We start from the raw sequence: 24,709 nt of genomic DNA, 5'->3' as shown, positions 1-24,709 counted from the left end.
AAGCCCTGGCCTGCTGCTATGTCCAAAAGCCCTGCCGGCCGCTATGTCCCACATAAAAAATAAAGTGTCAGCCCACACGCTAGCAGAGACGGATAACACACACACACACACACACAATAATACAAATTACAATTACTTACAAATTACATTAATTTTGAATTCCTCCCCCCTCCCTCCGACCCACATACCTTTTCCAGCGGTGTCACAGAGAATTTCAACTCTGCTCTAATCTGCTATGATGAAAATGTAAAAAAATGTAAAAAGAAAAAGGCAAGAGCTGCTGAGGTCAGGCTGGGTTAGCTGCTGCCAGAGCCTCCAATGGATGAGTCTGCTTAACCTTTTAAAAAAAGCTTCTAGAAAAGTGCCCTCTACAGGAGGAGGCGAGAGAACCATGTGCCTCATCTACATAAGGAATTTTTCGGCTTTTAACCCTTGCTTAACTCTGCTCAAGTGATCATAAAGATCGACTAAATGAGGCACGTGGTTCTCTTGCCTCCTCCTGCAGAGGGCACTTTTTTTAGAGGCTTTTTAAAACAGTTTTCTGACAGAACAGGATAAAATTAATAGCAAGAGAAGGAAGAGGTAAGGGATATGAACTGTACGAATTTCAGTTGAATATTTCCAAAGATTTTACCACAAGAAAGTTTGAGATATCTTCCTCCTTGAGAATAAGGACAAAATTTCTATATTATCCAGTAAACAGCTACAATTTAGAAAGAAAAAATAGTGGAACAAAAATATTAAAAAGTCTCACTATATTTAAATCTATCACCCCTGAATTCAAAATATATTTTTTTAATCTTACTTTTCACTTACTTTTCTAGGACATCAGGTGGGCATGACATGGAAGAATGACCATCAAATTCCCCTCCTGAGATGGGAAGTTTTGTTGACCTGATCACTGAGAAACTATAAGCATGGACACAGCTGGTTGGTAGGTCTAGCACTTCCAAGAACAGACAGATTCTCTTATACCTGGCACGATTCAATTATGTCAGAGTTTTAACCTGCTGACAGTAATCTATCTGAATCACTTTGCAGGATGACAGTTTAACTTAGCAACTGTTTCACTTAACTGAGTTACTTGTTCTAATTGTGGCTGCTATACAAAGACTACTTGTACAAATAAATTGCAGTTAGTAATTATTACATTTCATTACATTTAATTATTACATTGTTATGAAATGAAATAATTACTAACTGCAATTTATTTATACAAGTAGTCTTTGTATAGCAACCACAATTAGAACAAAGTAACTCAGTTAAGTTATAAGAGTTATAAGCAGCAAGTCTAAGAATTGCTGAGAAAACAGAAATCAATAACATAATAGAAATTCCCAATTAGACATACTATCTATTTCTGCTATAATACAAATGTTTGTATAGCAAAAGTTCCTCTGTTTCAATTATCTGGAGTTCTCCAGATTCTGAAGATTCCAAACTATAATCAGAAGCTGTGTGAAATAAAGGTAGTTCTGGGCTTCTTCCAGCACCACTTCACAATCTTCAACGAATTTTTGCTTCAATCCTTACCCAAATTCTCCTCTTCACTTTTAAGCAAACAAATTTCTATCTCCGGCTATCAATCCACCAGGTAAGGCAAACCAGGAAATCAACTTCACAGGAAGGTTAAAATTGCTTTAAATTGGCTACAATAAACAAATCATGCCAGCCTGAATGTGCTGCACTCTGGCTTTCACCTTATCATTCAGTAAATTAGGAAGGCATATGATATGCCTGAATCACTTCTGAAATATTATTTGGGCATTCGAGACTTAAAAAATGATTTTCTCACTTTTGCCTAGACAACAGATCCTCCATGTCTTCATCAAGATCATTACTCTCTACACCCAGCAAAGGAGGAGTGGGTTTTTGTATGTGGCCAAAACTCATGTCTCAATTGAGAGGATATACACTATATTGCCAAAAGTATTAGCTCACAACTGAGTCTGATTATGTGGATGGGTGAGCGAATGTTTTTGGCAATATAGATTTTAGATTTAGATTTAAAGTTTATTTATATGCCGCCCTTTTCCCTGGGGGGACTCAGGGCGGCTTACAACTTAATATAGTGTATCTTTATTTCATTTAACAAAAGTATTCAGAGATGTACATGTAGGCTTGCTCAGGGCATGCAGTTAACTTCACGCTTAGGAATCTCATTCAGATCAAGTTTATTATCAGGCATTCTTAATAGCAAAACTTACAATTCAGTGTTAAGATACTTCTGACTTTTCATAATTTGTCCCATCAGGTGGTGTAAAAAGATGACGATTTCACTCCCATGCTGAGCGGAGATACAACACTACTATTCCAGTTCACAAAGACATTTAAAATGACCGGCTATAAACTTTGCATGCAGGCAGAATGCCCCAGTGGCCAATCAGAAACACAGATGTCATCACATGTGATGGTACTACATTTTCCAGGAGGTAGTTTCTTAAAGGAGACAGTTCTTAATTCCTACACTAGCTATATACTGCTGGGGCCGCACACTCTCCCCGCCTGGAATTATAAATTCCACTATCAACTAACTTTTAACTAAAGGCAAACAAAGGCATGGCATAAAACAATACAAACTTGACTATCTAATTAACTAAGATAAACAAAGGCATAACATCCAACATACAAACTTAAATAACTAACTGAGTTACACAAAGGCATAGCATCAAACAGTGCAAACAATGATGTAAACACAAAGCATGCAAAGCTTGAGGTTCAATCTTCTAGTTCAGTCTTCCTTAACAGCAGTATCAGGTGATTGGTCTGGTGTAGAGCTTCTTGGTGAAAGTCTGCTGGTCGCGACATGACTCCAGCAGCTTTGTGACCTGGCAAACTAGTCCATCTTTACTGGGTAGGACTTGGTGCATAAGTCCTTAGGCCATGAGTTCCAATACATGTCTTTGGGAATGAAGTTCCCTGCTGGTGCTGGCCAGTCACCTGTCTTCAGGGTCAGCAAGGTGGCTGGGGTGAGGACAGTTGGGTTTTCAGGACCCGAACATTCTGGAACCAAAGGTTGAGCGTTGATGATAGCTACCACCTCTGCCATGAGGGTAGTGAGGATGATCACTGCTAAGCTCAACACAAGAGGTCTCCACTGGAGAAGCGTTTGAAGCAAGCTGGTTCTCGGGAATGGTTGAGAGGTAGTTGTGGTGCTAGTTTCACCTTTCCCATGATGAAACTGATGTGAACGTCGTTCTCCCTGCCGTAGACCCTGATGTATCCTATGGCTGCTATTGCCTTCGTTGTGGCGACAGGTGAGATGGGAACGTATGTGTGCTGCATAGGAACACTTTGGAGACAACTCAGGGAGGCATGCCACATCTCCCATTCTTGCTTCTGTTGGTTGTGCTGTTTGACACTGGAAAACATAAACATAGGTAGTTTTGATGGTCTTCTCTGACAAGGAATGAGTAGAACATCTGCTGGATGTTGACCATGATGGCTATGGCTTCCTTTCTGAAGTGAATGAGCACGCCGAGCAGACGGTTGGTGAAGTCAGGTCCTGTGAGAAGGACCTTGTTCAGAGAGAGGCCTTGGAATTGTGCGCTGGCATCAAAGACTACTCGAATCTGGCATGGCTTTTGTGGCTGGTACACTCCAAAGGATAGCAGGTATCAGCATTTCTCATCCTTTCTCAGAGGTGGGGCAAGTTCTGTGTGTCCATTCTGGACCATCTTATCCATGAACTCCACTAAATGAGCTTTCATTATAGGCTTCTTGTCTGAGTCATCTCAGACTGGAAAGCCAAGAGAGAGCTTGCTCATGGTTGTTTGAAGCCGTTGCCTAGGTATGCGGAAGGGTAGTGGAGTCATCCAATTCTTGGTAGTCTCCTGTTGAAGTTTCTTGTCCATGAGTCTCAGAAATTCTTTGTCCTCTATCGACAAGGCCAAGTCATTGTCTTCTTTGCTGGTCTGGAACACTGTTGCTCTTAAAACTGGTTTGATTGCTGAAGTCATGAAGTGTTCTTGACATGGTCTCGAGTGGAATGCTCCCCCGTTACTGAGAGTGGAGGTTGCGAAGACATTTGCCTGGATTGGGCCTGCGGCCGATCGACACAAACCATCCCAAAGATGCACCTGTCTTGAGGGTGAATGGGGAGCCCCTTGGGCCTTTGACAAACTTCTTGGGGGGTGAAAGTGTCAGAGGTATCTGCTCCCAGCAAGAGCAGGATTACGGCTTTGGGATCTAGAGCAGGAAAGTGATTAGCCATGTGTTTCAGGTAAGGTGTGGTGCTTGCTAACCCTGGTGTCGCAATCTGACTGCGATCATCTGATGGGTCGTCCCAATCTAGTAATGATGGCAGTGGAAACTGTGCATTCCCATCCAACAATTTTATGCAGAGTCTATCAACTTTCCTACCCACCGTGCGCTGGGACCCAGTGCACGTTGATGTCATGAAGTGTGTTTCTTCACTTTGGACGTTGATGAGGCTGTCGAGTGCTAAACTGGCTGATATGCTATAGCTTTGTGCATCTACTATTTTAGGCATCTTCCCGGCTTCTTCTAGTCACCCATCCGGGTAGACTTTCACTAAGCAGATTGGTTGGTATGAGCGAGGGGATGATGAGTCACCACATACTGATGTGCAATTGACACTTACAGCTGCTTCTTGGGTGCACCAGGGTGTGTTGCATGCGTTGGCTTGAAATACTGGACTGCAGTTTGTAGAGGAGCCCCCAGAGGGCGCTGCTTGTCACTAACGTTTGGAGTGATTGGGGTATTGGTTCTTACCTGATACGCCCCTTCTCTGGGCTGGTGGAGACAGCGGTCATGCATGGGTTAACTCAGTCAGTAACCAATAGAACTGAGTCTACAAAAGTGATGTCATCAGCTCTAAGGAGCATGCTCCCCGCTTTTCTTGACGGAGATTAGTAGACTGCTGTGTGTGAACAACTGCTTTCTCTCCAGACTCAATACCATATGCTCCCCACATACCCCTGTGAGGTAGGCCAGAATTCCTGGGTGGGGATGACCGCTGTCTCCACCTGCCCAGAGAAGGGGCGTATCAGGTAAGAACCAACGCCCCATTCTCCTAAGTTGGTGGAGACAGTGGTCATGCATGGGATGTACCAAAGCTGGCGTGTCCCCGGGAGGGCAAGAGATTGGCCTAGGAGCTGGAGGATGGAAGGACCTACTGGACTACTCGCCGGCCGAAAGCTGCATCAGCTGATGCATACCTATCTACCTTGCAATGTCTGATAAAGGAATTAGGGGTAGCCCAGGTCGCCAACTTACAGATCTCCTCCACCAACACCTGCCGCGCCCATGCCACTGACGTGGCTGTGCTGCACATGGAATGAGCCGTAATGTTGGGTGGAGGAGGGAGAAGATGCAAGATGTAAGATTGAGCAATGGCAGATCTGATCCAACGTCCGATCAGGGAAGAAGAGGCTTTTAGACCCTTTTTTATTGAAAATTTTTGAATTTTTTTTTTACAAATGTTTACCTCCCTCCCCCTACCCCCCCCCACTCAACCCCCCCAACTTCCCAGAACTAGTACAGGGTATAAATCTTTAACAAAGATATTCTAAAATAAACTGATATTTTAGCCATCTCTGCTAGGTTTGTTACTTTTAATGTCCATTCTTGAATAGTAGGCAAATCTTCCTTCTTCCAGTATTGCGCCACCAACAGTCTTGCTGCGGTTATTAAATGAAAAATCAAGTTAGTCTCTATAACTGTACAATCAGTAATTATACCTAGCAAGAATAACTGAGGGGTAAACTTTATCCTTTTTTAAAGAACATTTTGCATAATCCACCATATTTTTATCCAAAATGCTTTTACCTTTTTACAAGTCCACCATATATGATAGTATGTAGCATTGAGACAATCACATCTCCAACACTTAGGTTGTAAATTCGGATACATAGAGGCCAGTTTTTTAGGATCTAAATGCCATCTATAAAACATCTTATAAAAGGTTTCTCCCAAATTTTGGGCTTGTGTAAATTTTACATTTCTTACCCATATCTTTTCCTATGTATCCAACACTATTGGTTCTTCAAAATTTTGTGCCCACTTTATCATACAGTCTTTAACTAATTCTGTTTCTGAATCCATTTCTATTAATGCATTATATAGTCTCTTTATATACATTGGACTTTGATCCCTAATTTTAGTAAATTATCCTCATTTTGCGTAAAACCAATTTTTTGATCTTTTTTCCATCTGGCCTGTAACTGCCCATACTGAAACCATGTTTGAATTGCCTTTTCCTCTTTTAGTACATTCAAGGGTTTTAATTGTAACACACCTCTTTCTAAGGTTTGAAGCTGTCTATATGTAATTACATACTGTTTTTGTACTATATTTATGTTTTCTATTGTGTGTCTAGGAATTGCCCACATTCATTTAGTTTGTATTGATATTTTTTCCAGACCCGCAGTAGAGCATTCCTTAAAATATGACTTTTAAAATTCTTAACTACCTTTTTGTCATATAACAGGTAAGCATGCCAACAATATACCAAATCATGCCCTTCGATATTAAGTATTCTATCATCTGTTAAGTTAATCCAGTCACGTATTACTGATAAAACTACTGCTTCATAATATAGTTTTAAATTTGGCAATTTCAAACCTCCTCTCTCACGCACATCTTGCATTACTTTTAGTTTTATTCTTGGCTTCTTCCCTACCCAAACAAATTTGTTAATGCCCTTCTGCCATTCTAGCAAATTTGCATCTTTTTAAAGTATTGGTATCATTTGAAAAAGAAATAAAAATTTAGGTAGAACATTCATTTTCACTGATGCTATTCTTCCCAACAAAGATAATTGTAATTTTTCCCAATTTTTCATCTCTCTCTGTATGCTGCACCATAGTGGCTCATAATTATACTTATATAGTTTCCCGTTTGAGGTTGAGATATAGACTCCTAAATATTTAACCTTTTTGACTATTTCAAATCCTGTCATTCCTTCTAATTCTTCCCTTTGTTTAGTGTTCATATTTTTAACTAGCATCTTTGTTTTCCCTAAATTTATTTTAAATCCGGACACTTGGCCATATTGATTAATCATATTCATTAAAACCTTACTAGATTCCTGTGGTTGGGTTAATGTTATAACCAAATCATCCGCAAAAGCACGTATTCTATATTTTTGATGCTTAATCTTGATTCCCTGTAAATCATCTGATCCCCGTATTTTGTTCAACAATAATTCCAGAGTTATAATAAACAGTAATGGGGATAGGGGACAACCCTGCCTTGTACCTTTCTCGATTTTAAATGGGTCTGTTAAACTTCCATTGACTATAATTTGTGCTGTTTGTTCCTGATATATTGCTTTAATTGATTGTAAAAAATGCTCTCCTATTTGCATTTTTTGTATTATTCCTCGCATGTAAGCTTTACTTGCGTCCCAGACCATTTCCATAGATGTGCCCTTACTCATATTAAAAACAAAATATTCTCTTAACAATTTTTTACATTCATTAATATTTTTCTCATATCTAAATAAATTTTCATTTAATCTCCAAGTCCTTCTTGCTTACGTCCCAAATTCCAGCTCCATCCAAACCGGATTATGATCTGATAAAGCTCTAGAACATATCTTCATCTTCTTTACCCTAGAAAGCAAATCATTAGTTGTTAATATAAAATCAATCCTAGAAAAGGATTGATGCCTATCGGAGAAATATGTAAAGTCATGTTCTTCTGCATTCCTTTCTCGCCAAATATCTCAGTTCGAAATCATCCATCATATCGAAGAAGGACTTGGGTAGTTTCGCTCGCCTTTGGATATTTTGCAGAAGACCCTTCTTATCTTTCTTGGTATCCATAACACCATTCCAGTCGCCCAATAATATGCAAGATCTATAGTCCCAATGTATTAACTTAGTATGGAGCATTTTGTAAAATTTGTCTTCTTGTTGATTGGGAGCATATTTTCCCATTAGAAGTATCTTTTTCTCTTCTAATACCAGTTCTATTGCAATATAACTTCCTTGAGAATCTGCTTCAATTAATTCGGCTTTCATGTCCTTTCTTAAGTAAATAACTATACCATTTTTCTTCTCAGGGGCAGAAGCTACAAAGTGTTGTCTAAGTCTTGTATTGATCAAATATTTCTGGTCAGTTTATCTAATATGAGTCTCTTGCAGGCAAATTATGTCATTCTTAAATTGTTTCAAATAATGATTTATTTTCTTCCTTTTCTGTGGGGAGTTTAAACCGTTAACATTCCAGGTTAAGAACTTAGTTGTCATCTTTAGCTCCCTGAAGCTTTTTAAGAGCCATCTGGAAATCCTGTAGTTTGGCTTTCGGCCTGGCTTCTCCCACTGCTTCTGAGCTAAAACCTGTGAATTCTTGGACGGTAATGTTTGTTTGTTGCAAAGCTTGTTGCTTTTTTAACTCTTGTTCCATTCGCCTAGTAATCATGCAGGTTTGTCTTTGCTCCTTCACTCCTTCTAGTTCTGAGAGAAGAAGTTAATCCAACCTTGGTGATCCTTGGGTAGCTTGCTGTCTATCCTGTCCTTCTTGTTCTCTTTCTCTAAATCCTGGGGAGGGGGGGGATGTCCAGCCTTCAGTATATTATTATAAAAATCTTGAGCCTTCCATACTGAGTTAAGACGATATCTTTGCCCCTGGTAAGTAACTGCTAACCCGTCTGGGGCCTCCCATCTAAACTGTAGCTGACAATTTCTGAGCTCATCAACTAAGAAGGCATAGTCTTTCCTCAATCTCAACATTTTGGGTGGTATTTCCTTCAAAACAGTCACCTCCTGACCCCCAATTTGAAGCTTAGTTTTGTAAGACTCTTGCAATATCGAATTCCTCATATCTCTTATGGCAACATACACCACAATGTCTCTTGGGAGTTGGTTTTGTCTGGCGAGCCAGGAATTAACACAATATATCTTGTCAATCTGCCAATCAAAAATCTCTCCTGACCGTCCCATCAATTGATTAAAAGCTTCTGAGAAAATCTGCTTCAAATTTTCTTGGTTTTTCTCTTTGAGGCCTCTTATCCTTAAGGCAAATTCCATCTGTCTATACTGCAACATTATAATTTCATTTTCTGCCTCACCAACCTTTTGTTGAACCACATCCATTTTCGTTACCAGGCTGATATTAGAATCATTAAAATCTTCCAATTTATCTTCGATTCCTGATACATAGCCAGATAGGCACTTAAAAGCTTCTAAAATATCATCTCTAATTTGTTGATTACGAATCTGGACCGAATTTTAGACCCTTGTTGGTCGGATAAAAGGAGACAAAGAGGGCTTTGCTGCGTCTGAAGGCAGTCGCCTTGGCGATGTAAATTTTAAGAGCACGCCTGACGTCTAGCTTGTGCCATTTGTGCTCCAGACTGTGAGATGGAGCCGGGCAGGAATTTGGAAGGGTGAGATCCAGGGAACGATGGAAAGTTGAATTCACCTTCAGGACAAAGGTGGGGTCAATGCGAAGTACCACACAGTCTGGGTGGAAGACACACAGGTCAGCCCGGATGGACAGGACCGCCAGCTCTGATACCCTCCATGCTGATGTTATGGCCACCAGAAAAGCAGTCTTGAGGGTTAGGTGGTGCAGAGTTGCCACCATGAGGGGTTCGAAGGGCAATTCTGTAAGGAAGTGGAGGACTTTGGTCGGATCCCAAGAGGGGAATCAATGCATGACAGGATGACAGGTATTGGATGCCCCTTTGAGGAACCTGCGGACATGAGGGTGCAAGAGAGGAGTTCATCCCGGTGGAGAGAGAGGACTGAGGAGAGAGCTGCCACCTGCCTCCGCAAGGTATTTGGAGAGAGTTCCCTATCAAGACCCTGCTGCAAGGATTCAAGAAGCTAGGGAACTGCAGCTTTCAAAGGGTCCTCCCCTCACCCCAGGCACCATGATATGAAGGTCTTCCAGGTAGATTCGTAGATCCTATTGATAGCTGGGCAGCGTGAGGCTTGAATGGTATGGATCAGAGTCTCAGAAAGGTTATCTGCCCTCAGGACCACCCACTCAGCCTCCAAGCGGTTAGGCGTAGCCAGTGTAGATCTGGGTGGTGAATGGAGCCCTGATGGAGGAGGGATGGAATTATTGGCAGGAGCCACTGAGGTTCCACTGAAAGATTGATCAGGTCTGCGTACCATGGTCGGCGCAGCCAATTGGGGGCGACTAGGATGAGCTCGGCCTCTTCCTCCAGCATTTTTCGAATCACCCTTTGTATCAGGGGGAAGGGGGGCAAGACGTACAGGAGACCGCGAGGCCACCTGCACCTGAGAGCGTTCGTCCCTTCCGTGCCTGTATCGAGACAGGTACCTGGGCAGCTGGCTGTTGGCAGATGTTGCGAAGAGGTCCAAGGCTGGAGTCCCATACCTGGCCGACAGCTGATGAAATATGCGGCAATTCAAGCTCCACTCTGCTAGGTCGATCGTTGTGCGGCTCAGCCAGTCTGCTGCGGTGTTGCCCAACCCCGAGATGTGCTCGGCGTGTAGGGAGAGAAGGTTGGCCTCTGCCCAAGTTCCTAATTGAAAGGCAGATTCCATGAGAGATAGCTCTCGTCCCCCCTTGTTGGTTGACATGCACCTTGCCTGTGGTGTTGTCCATCCGGATCAACACATGTGTTTTGGAGAATGGGCTGGAAGTGAAGGAGCACTAGATGGATGGCCCTCAACTCTAGCAAATTCATACTGTGTGATAGGTCTGAATTGGATCAAAGCCCTTGCGCTACTTGTTCCTCCAAGTGAGCTCCCCAGCCCATGAGGCTTGCGTCTGTCGTTACTACCAGATGTGGAGGGTCCCTGAAAAGAGCTCTGAGCAATGGCCGGGGAGATCCACCAGTCCAGGGATAACAGGACTTCTGGGGATAGGGGGACCTTCACTGAGGAACAGCTGCTATTGGACTTCTGGAATGGCAGAAGAAACCACTAGAGGCAGCGGCTGTGAAGCCATGCCCAAGGGACGATGAAGAAGCAGGAGACCATCTTCCCCAGCAGCTGAGACAGCTGAAGAAGAGGGACCCACTGCCTCCTTCATACCTCCTTGGCCAATTCCCTGAATTGTTCTGGCGGTCCTGGGAAGGAAGACTTTGCCCTGGGATGAATCTATGAGGGCTTCCAGGTGCACCAGGTGAGGGGTGGGGACAAAGTGACTCTTCTCCCGATTGATGGAGAACCTCACTTTCTCTAATACCTGAAGGGTGTCCTGGAGATCCCTGAGGGCCTGGGTACATGACCTGCACAACAAAAGGATATTGCCAGGTAGCAGATGTGTGGCTACCACTGATAGAAGTTTTGTGAAAACCCTTGGGGCTGAGGACAGCCCAAAGGGAAGGACCCGATATTGGTAATGGAGGCCCGCATGGACAAAGCGGAGAAACTGCCTGTGCTGTTTGTGGATGGGCATGTGGAGGTAAGCCTCCATAAGATCCACTGATGTGAGGAGATCGTGTCTGCGAACACTCTCCAGGATTGATAGGAGAGAGTGCATCTTGAATCTCCTGTATCTGATGAATTGATTTAAAATTTTTAGATCGAGAATTGCCCTCCAGCCCCCCGAAGACTTTGGCATGATAAAAAGACGAGAGTAGAACCCCTGTCCCTCCTGGCCTGGAGGCACAGGTTGAACGGCCCGAATCTGGAGAAGGTGCTGAACGGCCTGTTCTACCAGGAGCCTTTTTTGAGGGTCCCTGGAGATCAGGCACAGGACAAAGTGGTTCGGAGGGCTGGAGCGCAAGTCCAGGAGAAGGCCGAATCTGATTGTGGACCTGACCCACGCATCATTGGTAATGTTGTCCCAACGATCCGCGAAGACAGATCCCCCCCTATTGGGAGATCCTCCAGGCCGTCACTTCTGCCTCTTAAAGGAATGGTTGGAATTGTCCTTGAAGGGCTTTCTGGGCTGGAATCTCTGATTATTCCTGATCTATAGGAGAAAGAAGGGGTCTAGGAGGGGCTTGTTGCTGGGGATGGGAGTTGGAAGAACTACCTCCTATCCACGAAAGGGCTGCCTATGGTAAAAGGACTGTTTCCGACCTTCCTGCTTTTGCTCTTATCTTTGGATTCCACCAGAAGGGGTTCCAACAGAGGACCAAAGAGAAGGAATGCAGAATAGGGAGAGGGTGAAAGCCTGTGCTTCCGCTTGCCACTGCTTCAACCAGATAAGCCGGCGGATAGAAATGGAGGAGGCAATGGCCTTGGAGGCAAAACGGGCCATGTCCAAGGAGGCATCTGCAGTGTATTCTACGGCCGCCTTACTTTTATTGAGGTTCCTGCGAGCCCTAGAATCCCTGGTACCTCCTAAGGAATTTGCCTTTTTCCAATATTTCATAAACTATAGTCACAAAACAGCCTGCCCATAACTTGCAGGCCCTTCAGTTCAACTGCATCTGCCTTGTGGCCATTCAACTGCCAGATGGCTCTGCCCACACAAAGTAAGCTGATGCTGGGATGATTGGGGCCTCTTTATTGCCCCTCATTGTCAGGATAACTTATAAATAAAATTCAAAAGACCTGGGCTAGCTGACCTCTTATTCAAATTCTGTTTCCAAGGAGACCTTTCCATGAGGCTTTTACAACCACATAAGGAGTAAGGCTTGGAATTTGCTTTGATTTACTGAAACAGGTTTTTTTTCTTTGTTAGGCTGCTGCTTGCTTCCAAGCCACATGCATTTGGCCTTAATAACAGTAGATCAGACTGGATAGGTTGGGAAGGGGGGGGGGTGCTTTATCATGCGATTCCTGGGTCCCCTCCCCTGGAGCTCAGTTAGATGGAAACAAAGTCGATCTTGCTTTCAAACAGGGAGAGAGGAAACATGCTTTTCTAACTCTGCAGGATCTGCTTTCTCGGTATATCAGAGGAGAAACAAGAGTCTAGTCTGTAAGCATTCTTCCACACAAAACAGGATTTTCAGAGCAGATTGAGCTACCTAGGTTATAGAGCCATAAAGCTCACCGCACGTCACTGCAAGCTGCAACTTTGGTTTGAGTACTATGATAAACCACAGAAAGAACTTACCACTTGTTTATCCAACAGTGCTTCCAGGAGAAGCTTATCAGAAATGATTCAACAATATGAGGCAGCTCCCTGCCTGTTTCTGATTAATTTCATTGCTTAAATGTACAAACTAAAGCATTCATGAACTAAACTGCAGGGTGTTTTGTTTTCAGAAGCATAAGTGACCCATATTTTTTGACCCCATAACTGCTGCAAGGCGGATACATGTGCCATAAGTTTATAAATTGCTCTTACGTCCACAAACAGTATAAGACAGGGATGTCAAACTCATGGTCCATGGGCAGGATGCGTCATGTGCTGGCCATGCCCACATTGTTTTAATGAAGGGGAAAGTCACGATACACCATGTGTCGACAATGTGACGATGCGAGTTTGACATCCCTGGTATAAAGGGAAATGGCTCCTGCCATCAGAGTGTTTCACTTTGAAAATGAGGCGTTGAGTTTTGGAGTTCTTGCATTGTTTCAAAAGTAAAACTCATCATGAAAGATTGCCTCAAGAAGTTGTTTTACATTGTTTCAACAGGAGTGCAAATGTATATTATTAACAAAGAAATTATTTTATATTCCAATCTAAATTAATAGTTTATTTACCTTTATCTCCCTGTAATACATATTTGAAGAAATTGAGATAATTTAATGGTACTCCCAGTAAAATTATTTCAAAAGGTTTCCTTTATATTCTGCATCCTCTGAACAGGATAATAATGTGAAATATTTTTATTTTTTTAAGTTAAAAATTTGACCATCAACAAAGGAGGAATGGGTTAATTTATTTTTGTATTTGAGCAAAATTCATGTCTCAGTTGGAAGATATATATTTATTTCATTTAACAAAAGAATGCAGGTATGTACATTGATTGTTTGGTATTACTGGCTGGCAGATCAGCTACATTCCCACTGTCTGTATATATTAGCTTCTACCTATTTGGTTATAATCAAAGAAACTTAGTACTTCACCAATTGTTTAGAATTCAAGGATAAGAGCCGGGGTGCATCCATCCTGAGAATATTTGAAATTGAAGTGACCCTTATTACCTTAACCACAAATTAGCATAAAATAGTTAAGGCTGGTAGCTGGCTGCATTAAAGAATTTGAGATCTGAAAAAAACAAAGCAAAGCTAACATTATTACTCTATAAAAGCTCTGATAAGCACAGAGTTGAAAAAGTTACTAAGCTGATTCATTGGCAACTAAGGTCAGTCAAAGTCAAGGTCCTGGTCATGGTGACACTAATTCCCACCCATAGCATTTTCCTTATATGGAACTACAAATTAAAGATTAAGCTTGATGATGATTTGATAATTCAAAGTAGGGATTTATTTGATTTGAGGATCTGCTTTAGTAAAGTAAATGAGTCAAACACTCCTTCAAAAAGTCATAGACATAGAGTTTGTAAAAACCAAATGGTATAAGATATATTTTTTGTCGTTTGTTCATACTTTTACTACTAGATGCCAAGGATTTTTTACTTGGTATAGTTTCTAAGCTTGATACTGAATAACAAGCCCATGTCATTTGCTAGAAAGCAGATTATTTGAAAAGGCTTTTCTGAAAGCATAACCATCCCTTTGTGTTTCCTTCATATTCAAGTTCCCCTGTTGAAGGTAATAATGTAAAATATTTTTATTTTATTTTTTAAAATTAAAAATTTTAAATATCCAGAGTAATAGTTGCCCAACAGACTAATTGTTGCACAATAAATCACAACCCTGAACACAGCAAAACAGTAACAGCAATATACTCACTTCTGCATATACTATTAATAAGGTAACAAGAGTAAAAATTTGGTGATTGGCTTGACTGGATGGGGCTTCTGTCCTGATCCAGGTAGTGCTTGATCATATAATATAATATTATTATTATTATAATATGATCAAATAGTGCTTTATCATATAATAGAAATTCAAGTAAAGAGGGCAGATACAATATTGTTGCCATTACAGAAATTTGGTGGGGAAAAATCAACAAATGGAACATACAGCTAGAAGGATTTAAATTATTTAAAAGAAATAGACCAAATAAAAGAGGAGGTGGAGTTGCACTATATATAAGAAATAATTACCTCTCTACAGAAATAGAGCACAACAATGATGAGAACTATCATTTGGGTCAATATTAAAGATTGTGGGGGGATGACATTGCCATAGGTCTATACTACAGGCCACCCAACCAAGCAGAAGAAGTAGATGAACTTTTTGCTAGTCACCTAACTAAGATATGTAAGAAACACACCACAATAGTAGTGGGGAATTTTAACTACCCTGACATCAACTGGGAAACAAACTCTGTACCAAGTGGAAGATCCAACAGGTTCCTAACAAACCTAGCAGACAATTTTGTTTCCCAAAAAGTAGAGAAGGGAACAAGGGGATCAGCCATATTGGACTTAATTCTCACTAACAGAGAGGAAATAATAGAAGGTGTTGAAGCCACAGGAACAAAGGGGCCAGTGACCATGCAATATTGGAATTCAACATTATGCTAACACAAGTAGTAGAACAAAGTGAAACTAGAGTCTTGGACTTTAAGAGAGCTAATGTCAATAAACTTAAGAGAGAGCTTGGGAAAAATTCCATGGATGAGAATCCTCAAGGGGAAAACAACTCAAGAAGCTTGGGAAATTTTGAAAAACGAGATTACAAAAGCCCAGTCTAGCACAATCCCAATGAAGAAGAAAAATAACAGCTCCCAAAAGAAACCAGCATGGCTGCATAAAGAACTCTCTGATAAATTGAAAGACAAAAATGATAAGTATAAAAACTGGAAGGGGGGGGGGAACATAACTAAGGCAGAATATCAGCAAATAGCCCGAGCCTGTAAAGATGAAGTGAGGAAAGCTAAGGCTCACAATGAAGAAAGGCTTGCCACAAAAGTAAAAAATAACAAAAAAAGCTTCTTCCAACATATTAAAAACAAGAAAAAGGTTAAGGAAACAATTGATCCATTGCTGGGAGAAAGTGGCAAGAAGGTGACAAGCAACAGGGAGAAAGCAGAACTATTTAACTCATTTTTTGCATCTGTCTTTACACAAAGGGATAAAACAGTCTAACCTATCAAAAACAGCACCACAAAAATCAGATTAGGAACACAAGTTGAAATAGGGAAGAAAATGGTAAGTGAGCACCTGTCTACCCTAGATGAGTTCAAATCACCAGGACCGGATGGATTACACCCCAGGGTTCTGAAGAAACTGGCAGACGAGATCTCAGAACCACTGAACTATATCTTTCAGAGATCCTGGAGCACCGGGGAACTACCAGAGGACTGGAAAAGAGCCGATGTGGTTCCCACCTTCAAAAAAGGAGAAAAAGCAGATCCAGGAAACTACAGACCTATCAGCCTGACCTCAATTCCAGGAATGATTCTGGAAAAGATAATCAAGCAACGAAGTAGCAAACACCTAGAAGCAAACAAACTAATAGCCAAAAGCCAATGGGTTTGTCAAAAACAGATCATGCCAGATCAATCTTATTGCATTCTTTGATAATGTGACAAAATTAGTGGACCAGAGGAATGCCGTCTATATCGTTTACTTAGACTTCAGTAAGGCATTTGATAAGGTAGACCATAACCTAGTACTAGATAAAGTAGAAGAATGTGGGTTAGACAGCATCACCACCAGATGGATTTGTAACTGGCTGACCAACCGCACTCGACATGTAGTCCTCAATGGAACTGCATCTTCATGGAGGGAAGTATGCAGTAGAGTACCCCAAAGCTCTGTTTTGGGCCCAGTACTCTTCAACATCTTCATCAATGATTTGGATGAGGGAATAAATGGGGAACTCATCAAATTTGCAGATGACACCAAGCTGGCAGGAATAGCCAACACTCCAGAAGATAGGCTAAAAATACAGAAGGATCTTGACAAACTTGAACATTGGGCACTATCTAATAAAATGAAATTCAATGGTGAAAAGAGTAAAGTTCTACATTTAGGCAACAAAAAAGAAATGCATAGGTACAGTATAGGTGGTACCTTGCTCAACAGTAGTAACTGTGAAAGGGATCTTGGAGTCCTAGTGGACAACCATTTAAATATGAGCCAGCAGTATGCAGCAGTTGCCAAAAAAACCAACACAATTCTAGGCTGCATAAACAGAGGGATAGAATCAAGATCACGTGAAGTGTAAATACCACTTTATAATGCCTTGGTAAGGCCACACTTGGAATACTGCATTCAGTTTTGGTCATCACGATGTAGAAAAGATGTGGAGACTCTGGAAAGAGTACAGAGAAGAGCAACAAAGATTATTAGGGGACTGGAGACTAAAACATATGAAGAACGGTTGCAGGAACTGGGTATGTCTAGTTTAATGAAAAGAAGGACTAGGGGAGACATGATAGCAGTCTTCCAATATCTCAGGGGTTGCCACAAAGAAGAGGGAGTCAAACTATTCTCCAAGGCACCTGAGTGTAGAACAAGAAGCAATGGGTGGAAACTAATCAAGGAGAGAAGCAACTTAGAACTGAGGAGAAATTTCCTGACAGTTAGAACAATTAATCAGTGGAAAGTTGGATAGCCATTTGTCTGAAACGGTATAGGGTTTCCTGCCTAGGCAGGGGGTTGGACTAAAAGACCTCCAAGGTCCCTTCCAACTCTGCTATTGTATTGTATTGTATAATATTATAATAGCAGCTATACTTTTAAGTATTAGCTAAAAGGTACAACTTTGGGAGAAATGCATATTAAGATTAATTTTATATACAAGTAATCCTTGAATTACAACTACAACTGAGCCCAAAATTTCCATGGCTAAATAAGACAATTATTTAATTAATTGTGCCCCATTTTACAATCTTTTTTGCTACAATTGTTAAGTGTATCTCTGCAGCTGTTAAGTGAATCGTGTAGTCTTAAATGAATCTGACTTCTATTGCCTTTGCTTGTTGGAAGCCAGCTGAGAAGGTTAAAAATGATGATCACATGAACCAGGGACAGTGCAATTATCATAAATACATTCTAGGAAAAGCCCCTGAATTTTGATCAAGTGACCATAGGCTGCTGCAACTGTCGTTAAGTGTGAAATTCAGTCATACATTACTTTTTTCAATACCGTTATAACTTTGAACAGTCACTAAAACAAATGGTTGTAAGTCAAAGACTATCTGTAATGTTCCTAATGTCTTTATATAAGCAAATCTCTCTGTCAACTAACTATTTAACTAACATTAGCAGGAGGAAAGAAAACAGAATAGTTTGGGGAATTATAGGAGAGACTAAGGGAGGGAGGGAGTTTGGGTAAATGTAGCCAATTTTCTGCAACAAGAGCTTTGTTTGGGTTTGGGCATATTTGTTTTTAGCTACCAGATTCTACACCCTGAAAAAAAATGGAAAATCCCTGGTCTAGAGTCCATTTCCTAATAAGAGAACTGAGAAAAAATGTTATCTTTATTCTAATTTCAGAGTCATTAGGAAATAGCAGCCAATAAACATCAGACACTCCCACAATTTGTGTAGGCATCTTAGTGATATCTATATTATGTGATGCTCTGGAAACGGCCATCATGCTGGGAAAAGTGGAAGGAAAGGGAAGAAGATGACTAGCAGCAAAGATCGATGGACTTGGTTATAGTGACAATGAGTATACTGTTGGGAGACTTGAGAGAACAGGTTAAAATAGATTGTCATGAAGAAGATCAACGAAGTCACTAGGAGTTGAAAACAACTTGATAATACATAATCAATGACTGACTGATACCTCCTTTCACAGATCAGCCGTATAAACATTATTATATTGATGGTATAGTTTAGTCTTTCTGAAATATTGTTGTGTTCTGGATTTCAATTCACATAAGTACAATAAGTCCTAACAATGGTTAATGACAGATATAAATTCAACTCATCTGATTGGGGAACACTGATCTTCAGTTGTTGATGGATTCCAAGTTTCTTCAACTTAAGCCAGTAGTTGAGAGGTGAATAGATAGAGCCATTTGACATTTGGAGGGTTGCATGTTATCATGCAATGAAAAAAGCAAGTCTGGTTCAGTCAGTAGATTAAACAAAATGCAGCAACCAGGGTGCATTATTTGATACCATATATACTCGAGTATAAGCCGAGTTTTTCAGCCCACTTTTTGGGCTGAAAAAAGCCGCCTCGGCTTATACTCGAGTCAGTGCCCGTTCCCGTTTCCTCGCCTGCCCGCCCGCCCGCTCACTCATTCGGTTTCCTTGCCAGCCTGCCCACTCGTTCCATCCATTTCCTCCCCTGCCTGCCCGCTCGTTCATTCCGTTTCCTAGCCTGCCTGGCCACTCGTTCATTCCGTTTCCCCCCCTGCCTGCACACTCGTTCATTCCGTTTCCTAGCCTGCCTGGCCACTCGTTCATTCCGTCCCCCCCGCCTGCACACTCGTTCATTCCGTTTCCTAGCCTGCCTGCCCGCTCGTTCATTCCGTTTCCCCCCCTGCCTGCACACTCGTTCATTCCGTTTCCTAGCCTGCCTGGCCACTCGTTCATTCCGTTTCCCCCCCTGCCTGCACACTCGTTCATTCCGTTTCCTAGCCTGCCTGGCCACTCATTCATTCCGTTTCCTAGCCTGCCTGCCTGCTCGTTCATTCCGTTTCCCCCCCCTGCCTGCACACTCGTTCATTCCGTTTCCTAGCCTGCCTGGCCACTCGTTCATTCCGTCCCCCCCCTGCCTGCACACTCGTTCATTCCGTTTCCTAGCCTGCCTGGCCACTCGTTCATTCCATTTCCCCCCCTGCCTGGCCACTCGTTCATACTATGATACTATGAAATCCCCAAATCCTCCCCTCTCCAGGGGAAGGATACTATGAAATCCATGTTTCCTCCCCACTCCAGGGGAAGGATACTATGAAATCCCCAAATCCTCCCCACTCCAGGGGTAAGATACTGCAAAATCCCCATTCCCTCCCCACTCCAGGGGAAGGATACTATGAAATCCACATTTCCTCCCCACTCCAGGGGAAGGATACTATGAAATCCCCAAATCCTCCCCACTCCAGGGGTAGGATACTATGAAATCCACATTTCCTCCCCACTCCAGGGGTAGGATACTGCAAAATCCCCATTCCCTTCCCACTCCAGGGGAAGGATACTATGAAATCCCCATTCCCTCCCCACTCCAGGGGAAGGATACTATGAAATCCACATTTCCTCCCCACTCCAGGGGTAGGATACTATGAAGACAGCGCTTTGTATGAGTTTTGAAGGATTTTAACTCTTGCGTTTTAGCTTGGTTGCTGAATGAGCTAAGGTTTTTGTACTTTTAAAGTTATTGTTGATACCATATTGTTTTTATTGACCCTCTTTTCCACTTACAGAGCTAGTTTACTGTTTTTCTTTGAAATAAATATTCAAAAACATTATTGGTATCTATTTTTATTTTTGAAATTTACCGGTAGCTGCTGCATTTCCCACCCTAGGCTTATACTCGAGTCAATAACTTTTCCAGTTTTTTGTGGTAAAATTAGGTACCTCAGCTTATATTCGGGTCGGCCTATACTCGAGTATATACGGTACTTTAAAACCACTGACCTGCAGTTCATTTTTAACAAAGACTGTATTTTGGAATGTAGTGCAGGAACACTGGCATCATTCATAACATTTTCTTGTGTCCAAGATAAAGCAAAAGCACAAACAAAACTGGTCCACAATATGGATTCCAGGTTCCTGTTTGAAGAGCAGGTGGCAGCCATAGTCAGAGGGCCTTTCCACAAATTTCTATTTTATCTCAATGACTCCCTTTCCTGGGTAGGGAAGACAGGTTCACAGGCACTTCTCAGTTGGACTATTGCAATAAGCTCTAGATCAGACTATCCTTGAAGATCCCTTGGAAGTTATATTGTGAGCCAGAACGGAAAAGTGTCTGCATTGTTGGGCACTCTTGGTTTAATGACTATTATACTTCTGTTGTGGGAACTGCACCGACTTCAGTTTTTTTATGGGTATAATTCAAGGTGTGTAGGGTCAGGCTATTTGTGGGACAGCCACTCCTTGGTCTGACTAAAATGAGATGTCAGCCTGTGAATAGTTTGTTGGAAGTACCAGATAATTTTTGTTTTATAGGATAGATTTACTGTTTTGTGGTTGCACTGTTGTTGAAAGTCACCCATGCAGGTAGTTCCTGACTTATGACCAATCACTTAGCAACCCTTCCAAGTTAGAACAAACCTACCTAGGCCTACTTAAGATCTGGATTCAAAATTCTGATGATCGGGTGATATCTACAATCATGTGACTGAACTTTGGGTGCTCAGCACCAGGCCACATTTATGTCTGCTTGCAGCATCCCACAGTTGCATGAACATGTTTTACAATGATTTTGCAGAAAACCAGCATTTATATCCAAATTTCAGCAAAACAGCATCCAAAGCAAATTTGTTTAATGTCCATGGCATTCACTTAATGCCTGTGGCAGTTGCTTTACTTAATGACTGCCACAAAAAGTTTACAATTTTATGACTGTCATGGCATATGATTATGATGGGCATAATTCTTGTAAATGGAATTAAAGACATTATTTATTGCTTAAATAATGAAAGCTGCTTAGAAATCCATAGAAAACTCATGAGGTAAAGAAAATGCATATAATATATAAATGAATGCAGTATTTACAAGTATACATCATTAATAAGAATTAACTATAATTATATTATGTACTCATTCAAAAAAGAATGCATTGCCTTTTGTATTACATTTGAACATTTCCAGCTAGAAACTAGATTTCAACCTTTTAGGATACGCCATGTCAGGAAACATATTCCATAAATTTGACTAGAATTTTGTTTTACTGATAAAGGCTACTATAACAGAATCTTGAAAGTCTGGGTGCATTTTCCCTGTGCTACTCTAGACAATGAAGGTGGAGGTAGTTTGAGTTTCTTCTAATGGTTTCTTCTTCCTGTCTGGAATAAAATACTGCTATACTAACTGAAGTTCTATAGTCCGTCTCTATGGTTCTCTATACTAAATAACTACAAAATAATAGGTTTACATGAAGTTTGAAAACATAGGATTTCATTGGCTAAATGTCAATGTCTAATTAGTATTAGTCTTCAACAATTAGCTTTATAACAAACTAAACATTCTCACTCATAATACTCAATTATAAAAATAAAATATAAAAAATAAAAGCAAAGTGATAAAATATACTTTTAATCAGCAGAGTCTGCTTTCTAATGTCTTTTCAAAGTACTGGCAGGATTTTATTTAAAATGCATCATAACTGAATAAGATACTTTTTTAAATAATTGAATATTTTAAAAGAGATAGATAAACATACACTCCATTCAACACACCATACTCTAGTATACTTCATTGCTTCACAAAAGATAGTCACACAGCAGGAAAGTTATAATCCCTTCTTGATGGAAAATCTAAATTTTCAAATGAATCCCCCAGCTAATATGAGTTATTGTAATACCTGAAATCCTCATATGTTCCTGGCTTCACAAGGGAACAGCTGATCCACCTGCTAGGTTACCTTGTCCAAACAGCAGTTCCTCTATACCTTAAATGCTGCTCTCTTCAGTCCAGGGATGCACCCCACTGAATCAGATAGTAAATTAAAAATGCAGACGAATTAGTAAAATCGGCCTGGAGAAGAATTCTTCCCAGCCTGACTGATAGCTGTAAAACAGCTCTCCTCTTCTGCTGTGTGCAGCATAAGAGGGGTACCACTGCAGTTCTAAAAATAATGAACATAAACAGGACAAACCAGGCCAAGCAATGTTCATTTTCATTTGAAGAACATATACTAGTGAAATCCAGTGAGCTCTACCTCCCTATTTATATGTCTGCTGGAAGCTAAGATTTTTTTAAAAAAAAAATTAAAAAATCTGCATTATTCATGATTGCATCAGTAATCCTAATTTTAAACTACATACTGTATGAAAACAAACCAGAAGTACTTAACTAAGTCAATGAAATACCACTCAACATAAAACAAGATGGGTGTGAAGAGGAGTTAAGCAAAACTCATATGTAAGAATTTGCTGCATTGACATCCAGTCAAAGGCTGTTAAAAAATATCAAAGCTACAGACATCTGATAACTAGACTGTATCAACATTGTCAGATGTATGTGATATACGATTAGTAATGGGTTTCTCATGTTTTCCTATTTTTATTAACAGAATTGAAATTGAACAATTGAATTCCAAAAGTGCCCAACTCCTTTCTCCAATCTTGCAGCAACATAAAGGTGTTCTTGCATATGCATATTGACTTTTAATTCCCTTTAGAACCAGGAAAATAAGGGGTGACATAGTTTGGAGACACTCAAAAAATAAATGCTGTATTGTACACACATAAACAGAATCCTCCTGCTATCTTCTTCCCACTCCCTGATATTTTCAATCAGATGCCAGCAGGTGAATAAAAACAAATCAAAAAATGACAGATTTGCTGTCATTTCACATTCATCCACATTCTCCGTCCCTTTAAAGAAAGAAAGAAATCAATTAATAAAGCTTTACAGGGTGTTTTATGACTTGATAATACCCGATAGTTCCTAGCCTATTACTAACATCCTTTGTGTGATAAGCCACAAAAGAGATGTCTCATTTTGGTTCTTTCTTGGAATAGGCACTTAATATAGAAAATATGTCCTGGCCTTCCCTACTCCCAACGCGGCTTTCTATTAGGATGCATTTGGTAACTCCCTGAACATGTCCGAATCCAATCCCGCAACAACACAAGAGTCTGGCTTGGACCGATGAGGAAAATGCTGCAGAGTAGGAATCCAAAGCCACAATAACACCCTTTCCAGCTTTCGTGGCGAGAGAGGGGATGGGAGGAAGACAGCAGGAACATTTTACTATACGTGAGCCAGACAGAGGAGCGGTTCAAGTCCTAAGAGCAGGAATGGAAGAATGCTGGCCAAGGTGAGACAAGGCGACTGAAAGTAACAGCAGCTACCATTGGGAAGGACCAACCAACCAACCAAGCGAGGCAAAGCAGGACAACTCTGCACGTGTCTTACCTGGAGAAAGCTGGGCTGAGCGCAGAGCATGCTCTTTCAATGGGAGCAATAGGGAGCGGTGACAAAAAGAACAGGCTTTAGATCCCACACATGTGGCTCATGGCTGGATGCCTATTTGCTAAGCTCTCTGGTACAATCTGAGATCGTCTGGCCTTTTCGAGTTCCCCAACCGCCTTGCTGTAATAGCACCGCCGCCGCCTCTTTCGAAAGTGGAACGACGCGAGGGAGGAAAGATACGTGCGATAGTCCATTCATTCAAGCACCACTAGACTCCAAGGACCCGCAACAACAGCAGCAGAAGCGGCGCTGGCGCGTAATACCCTTCTCTGGTCGTGTCGCAGTCAGCCCGGCTCACTTAGCTCCGCCCCGCTCCATTCTGAGGACCGAGCTGAAATAACCAACCACGAAGCGCGCCTGGTTGCGCCAGCGGGTCTCCCCTGGCCAGGTCCTCCTTCTCGGACCCCCGGGTGATGTTCTTTGGAGACAGGGGAACGGCAGACGCGGCTGCCAATAGTTCTTGGGGCCTTCGAAGACGATGCATTATTTTCAGGGGCATGGATGCTGTCGGCCAAGACCACCTGAAAAGTCAGCATTGTTGGGGGGGGGGGGTAAATTGGGGAGAAACGAGTGGAGAGTGATTAATGCAGTTTTCTGCAGTGCTTAATTTGGGTTTTTTAATAAAAAAAAGAATGGTGGTATATTGTTGTACCATTTATACACTTTATGGTTATATCGTCTCTATGCTGCCAAATCTTTCTTAATCAAAACAAACAGACATTCAAGTGACCAATAATGGGACTC

General features: G+C 41.4%; 1 protein-coding gene across 6 annotated transcripts in view; it reads right to left on the bottom strand.

Annotated features, from left to right (window-relative positions):
- The window catches only part of HECW1 (HECT, C2 and WW domain containing E3 ubiquitin protein ligase 1), a 274,097-nt gene extending 249,861 nt beyond the window's left edge, over positions 1–24,236 (bottom strand). For all 6 annotated transcript variants that reach the window (XM_087713122.1, XM_087713121.1, XM_087713124.1 and 3 more), the window contains exon 1: positions 23,909–24,236. Coding sequence is in view for 5 of the 6 variants with exons in the window: in XM_087713121.1 (XP_087569247.1) it covers positions 23,909–23,938 (30 nt within the window). In the remaining variant the exon portion in view is untranslated. The remainder of the gene's footprint in view (positions 1–23,908) is intronic.
- Between the last annotated feature and the right edge of the window lie 473 nt (positions 24,237–24,709).

Source organism: Thamnophis sirtalis, unplaced genomic scaffold (genome assembly GCF_051295495.1).
Source record: "Thamnophis sirtalis isolate CommonGarterSnake01/CBP01778 unplaced genomic scaffold, rThaSir2_p1.2 scaffold_4, whole genome shotgun sequence".
Lineage (NCBI taxonomy): Eukaryota > Metazoa > Chordata > Lepidosauria > Squamata > Natricidae > Thamnophis > Thamnophis sirtalis.
This window is presented reverse-complemented; position numbering and strand designations above follow the sequence as displayed.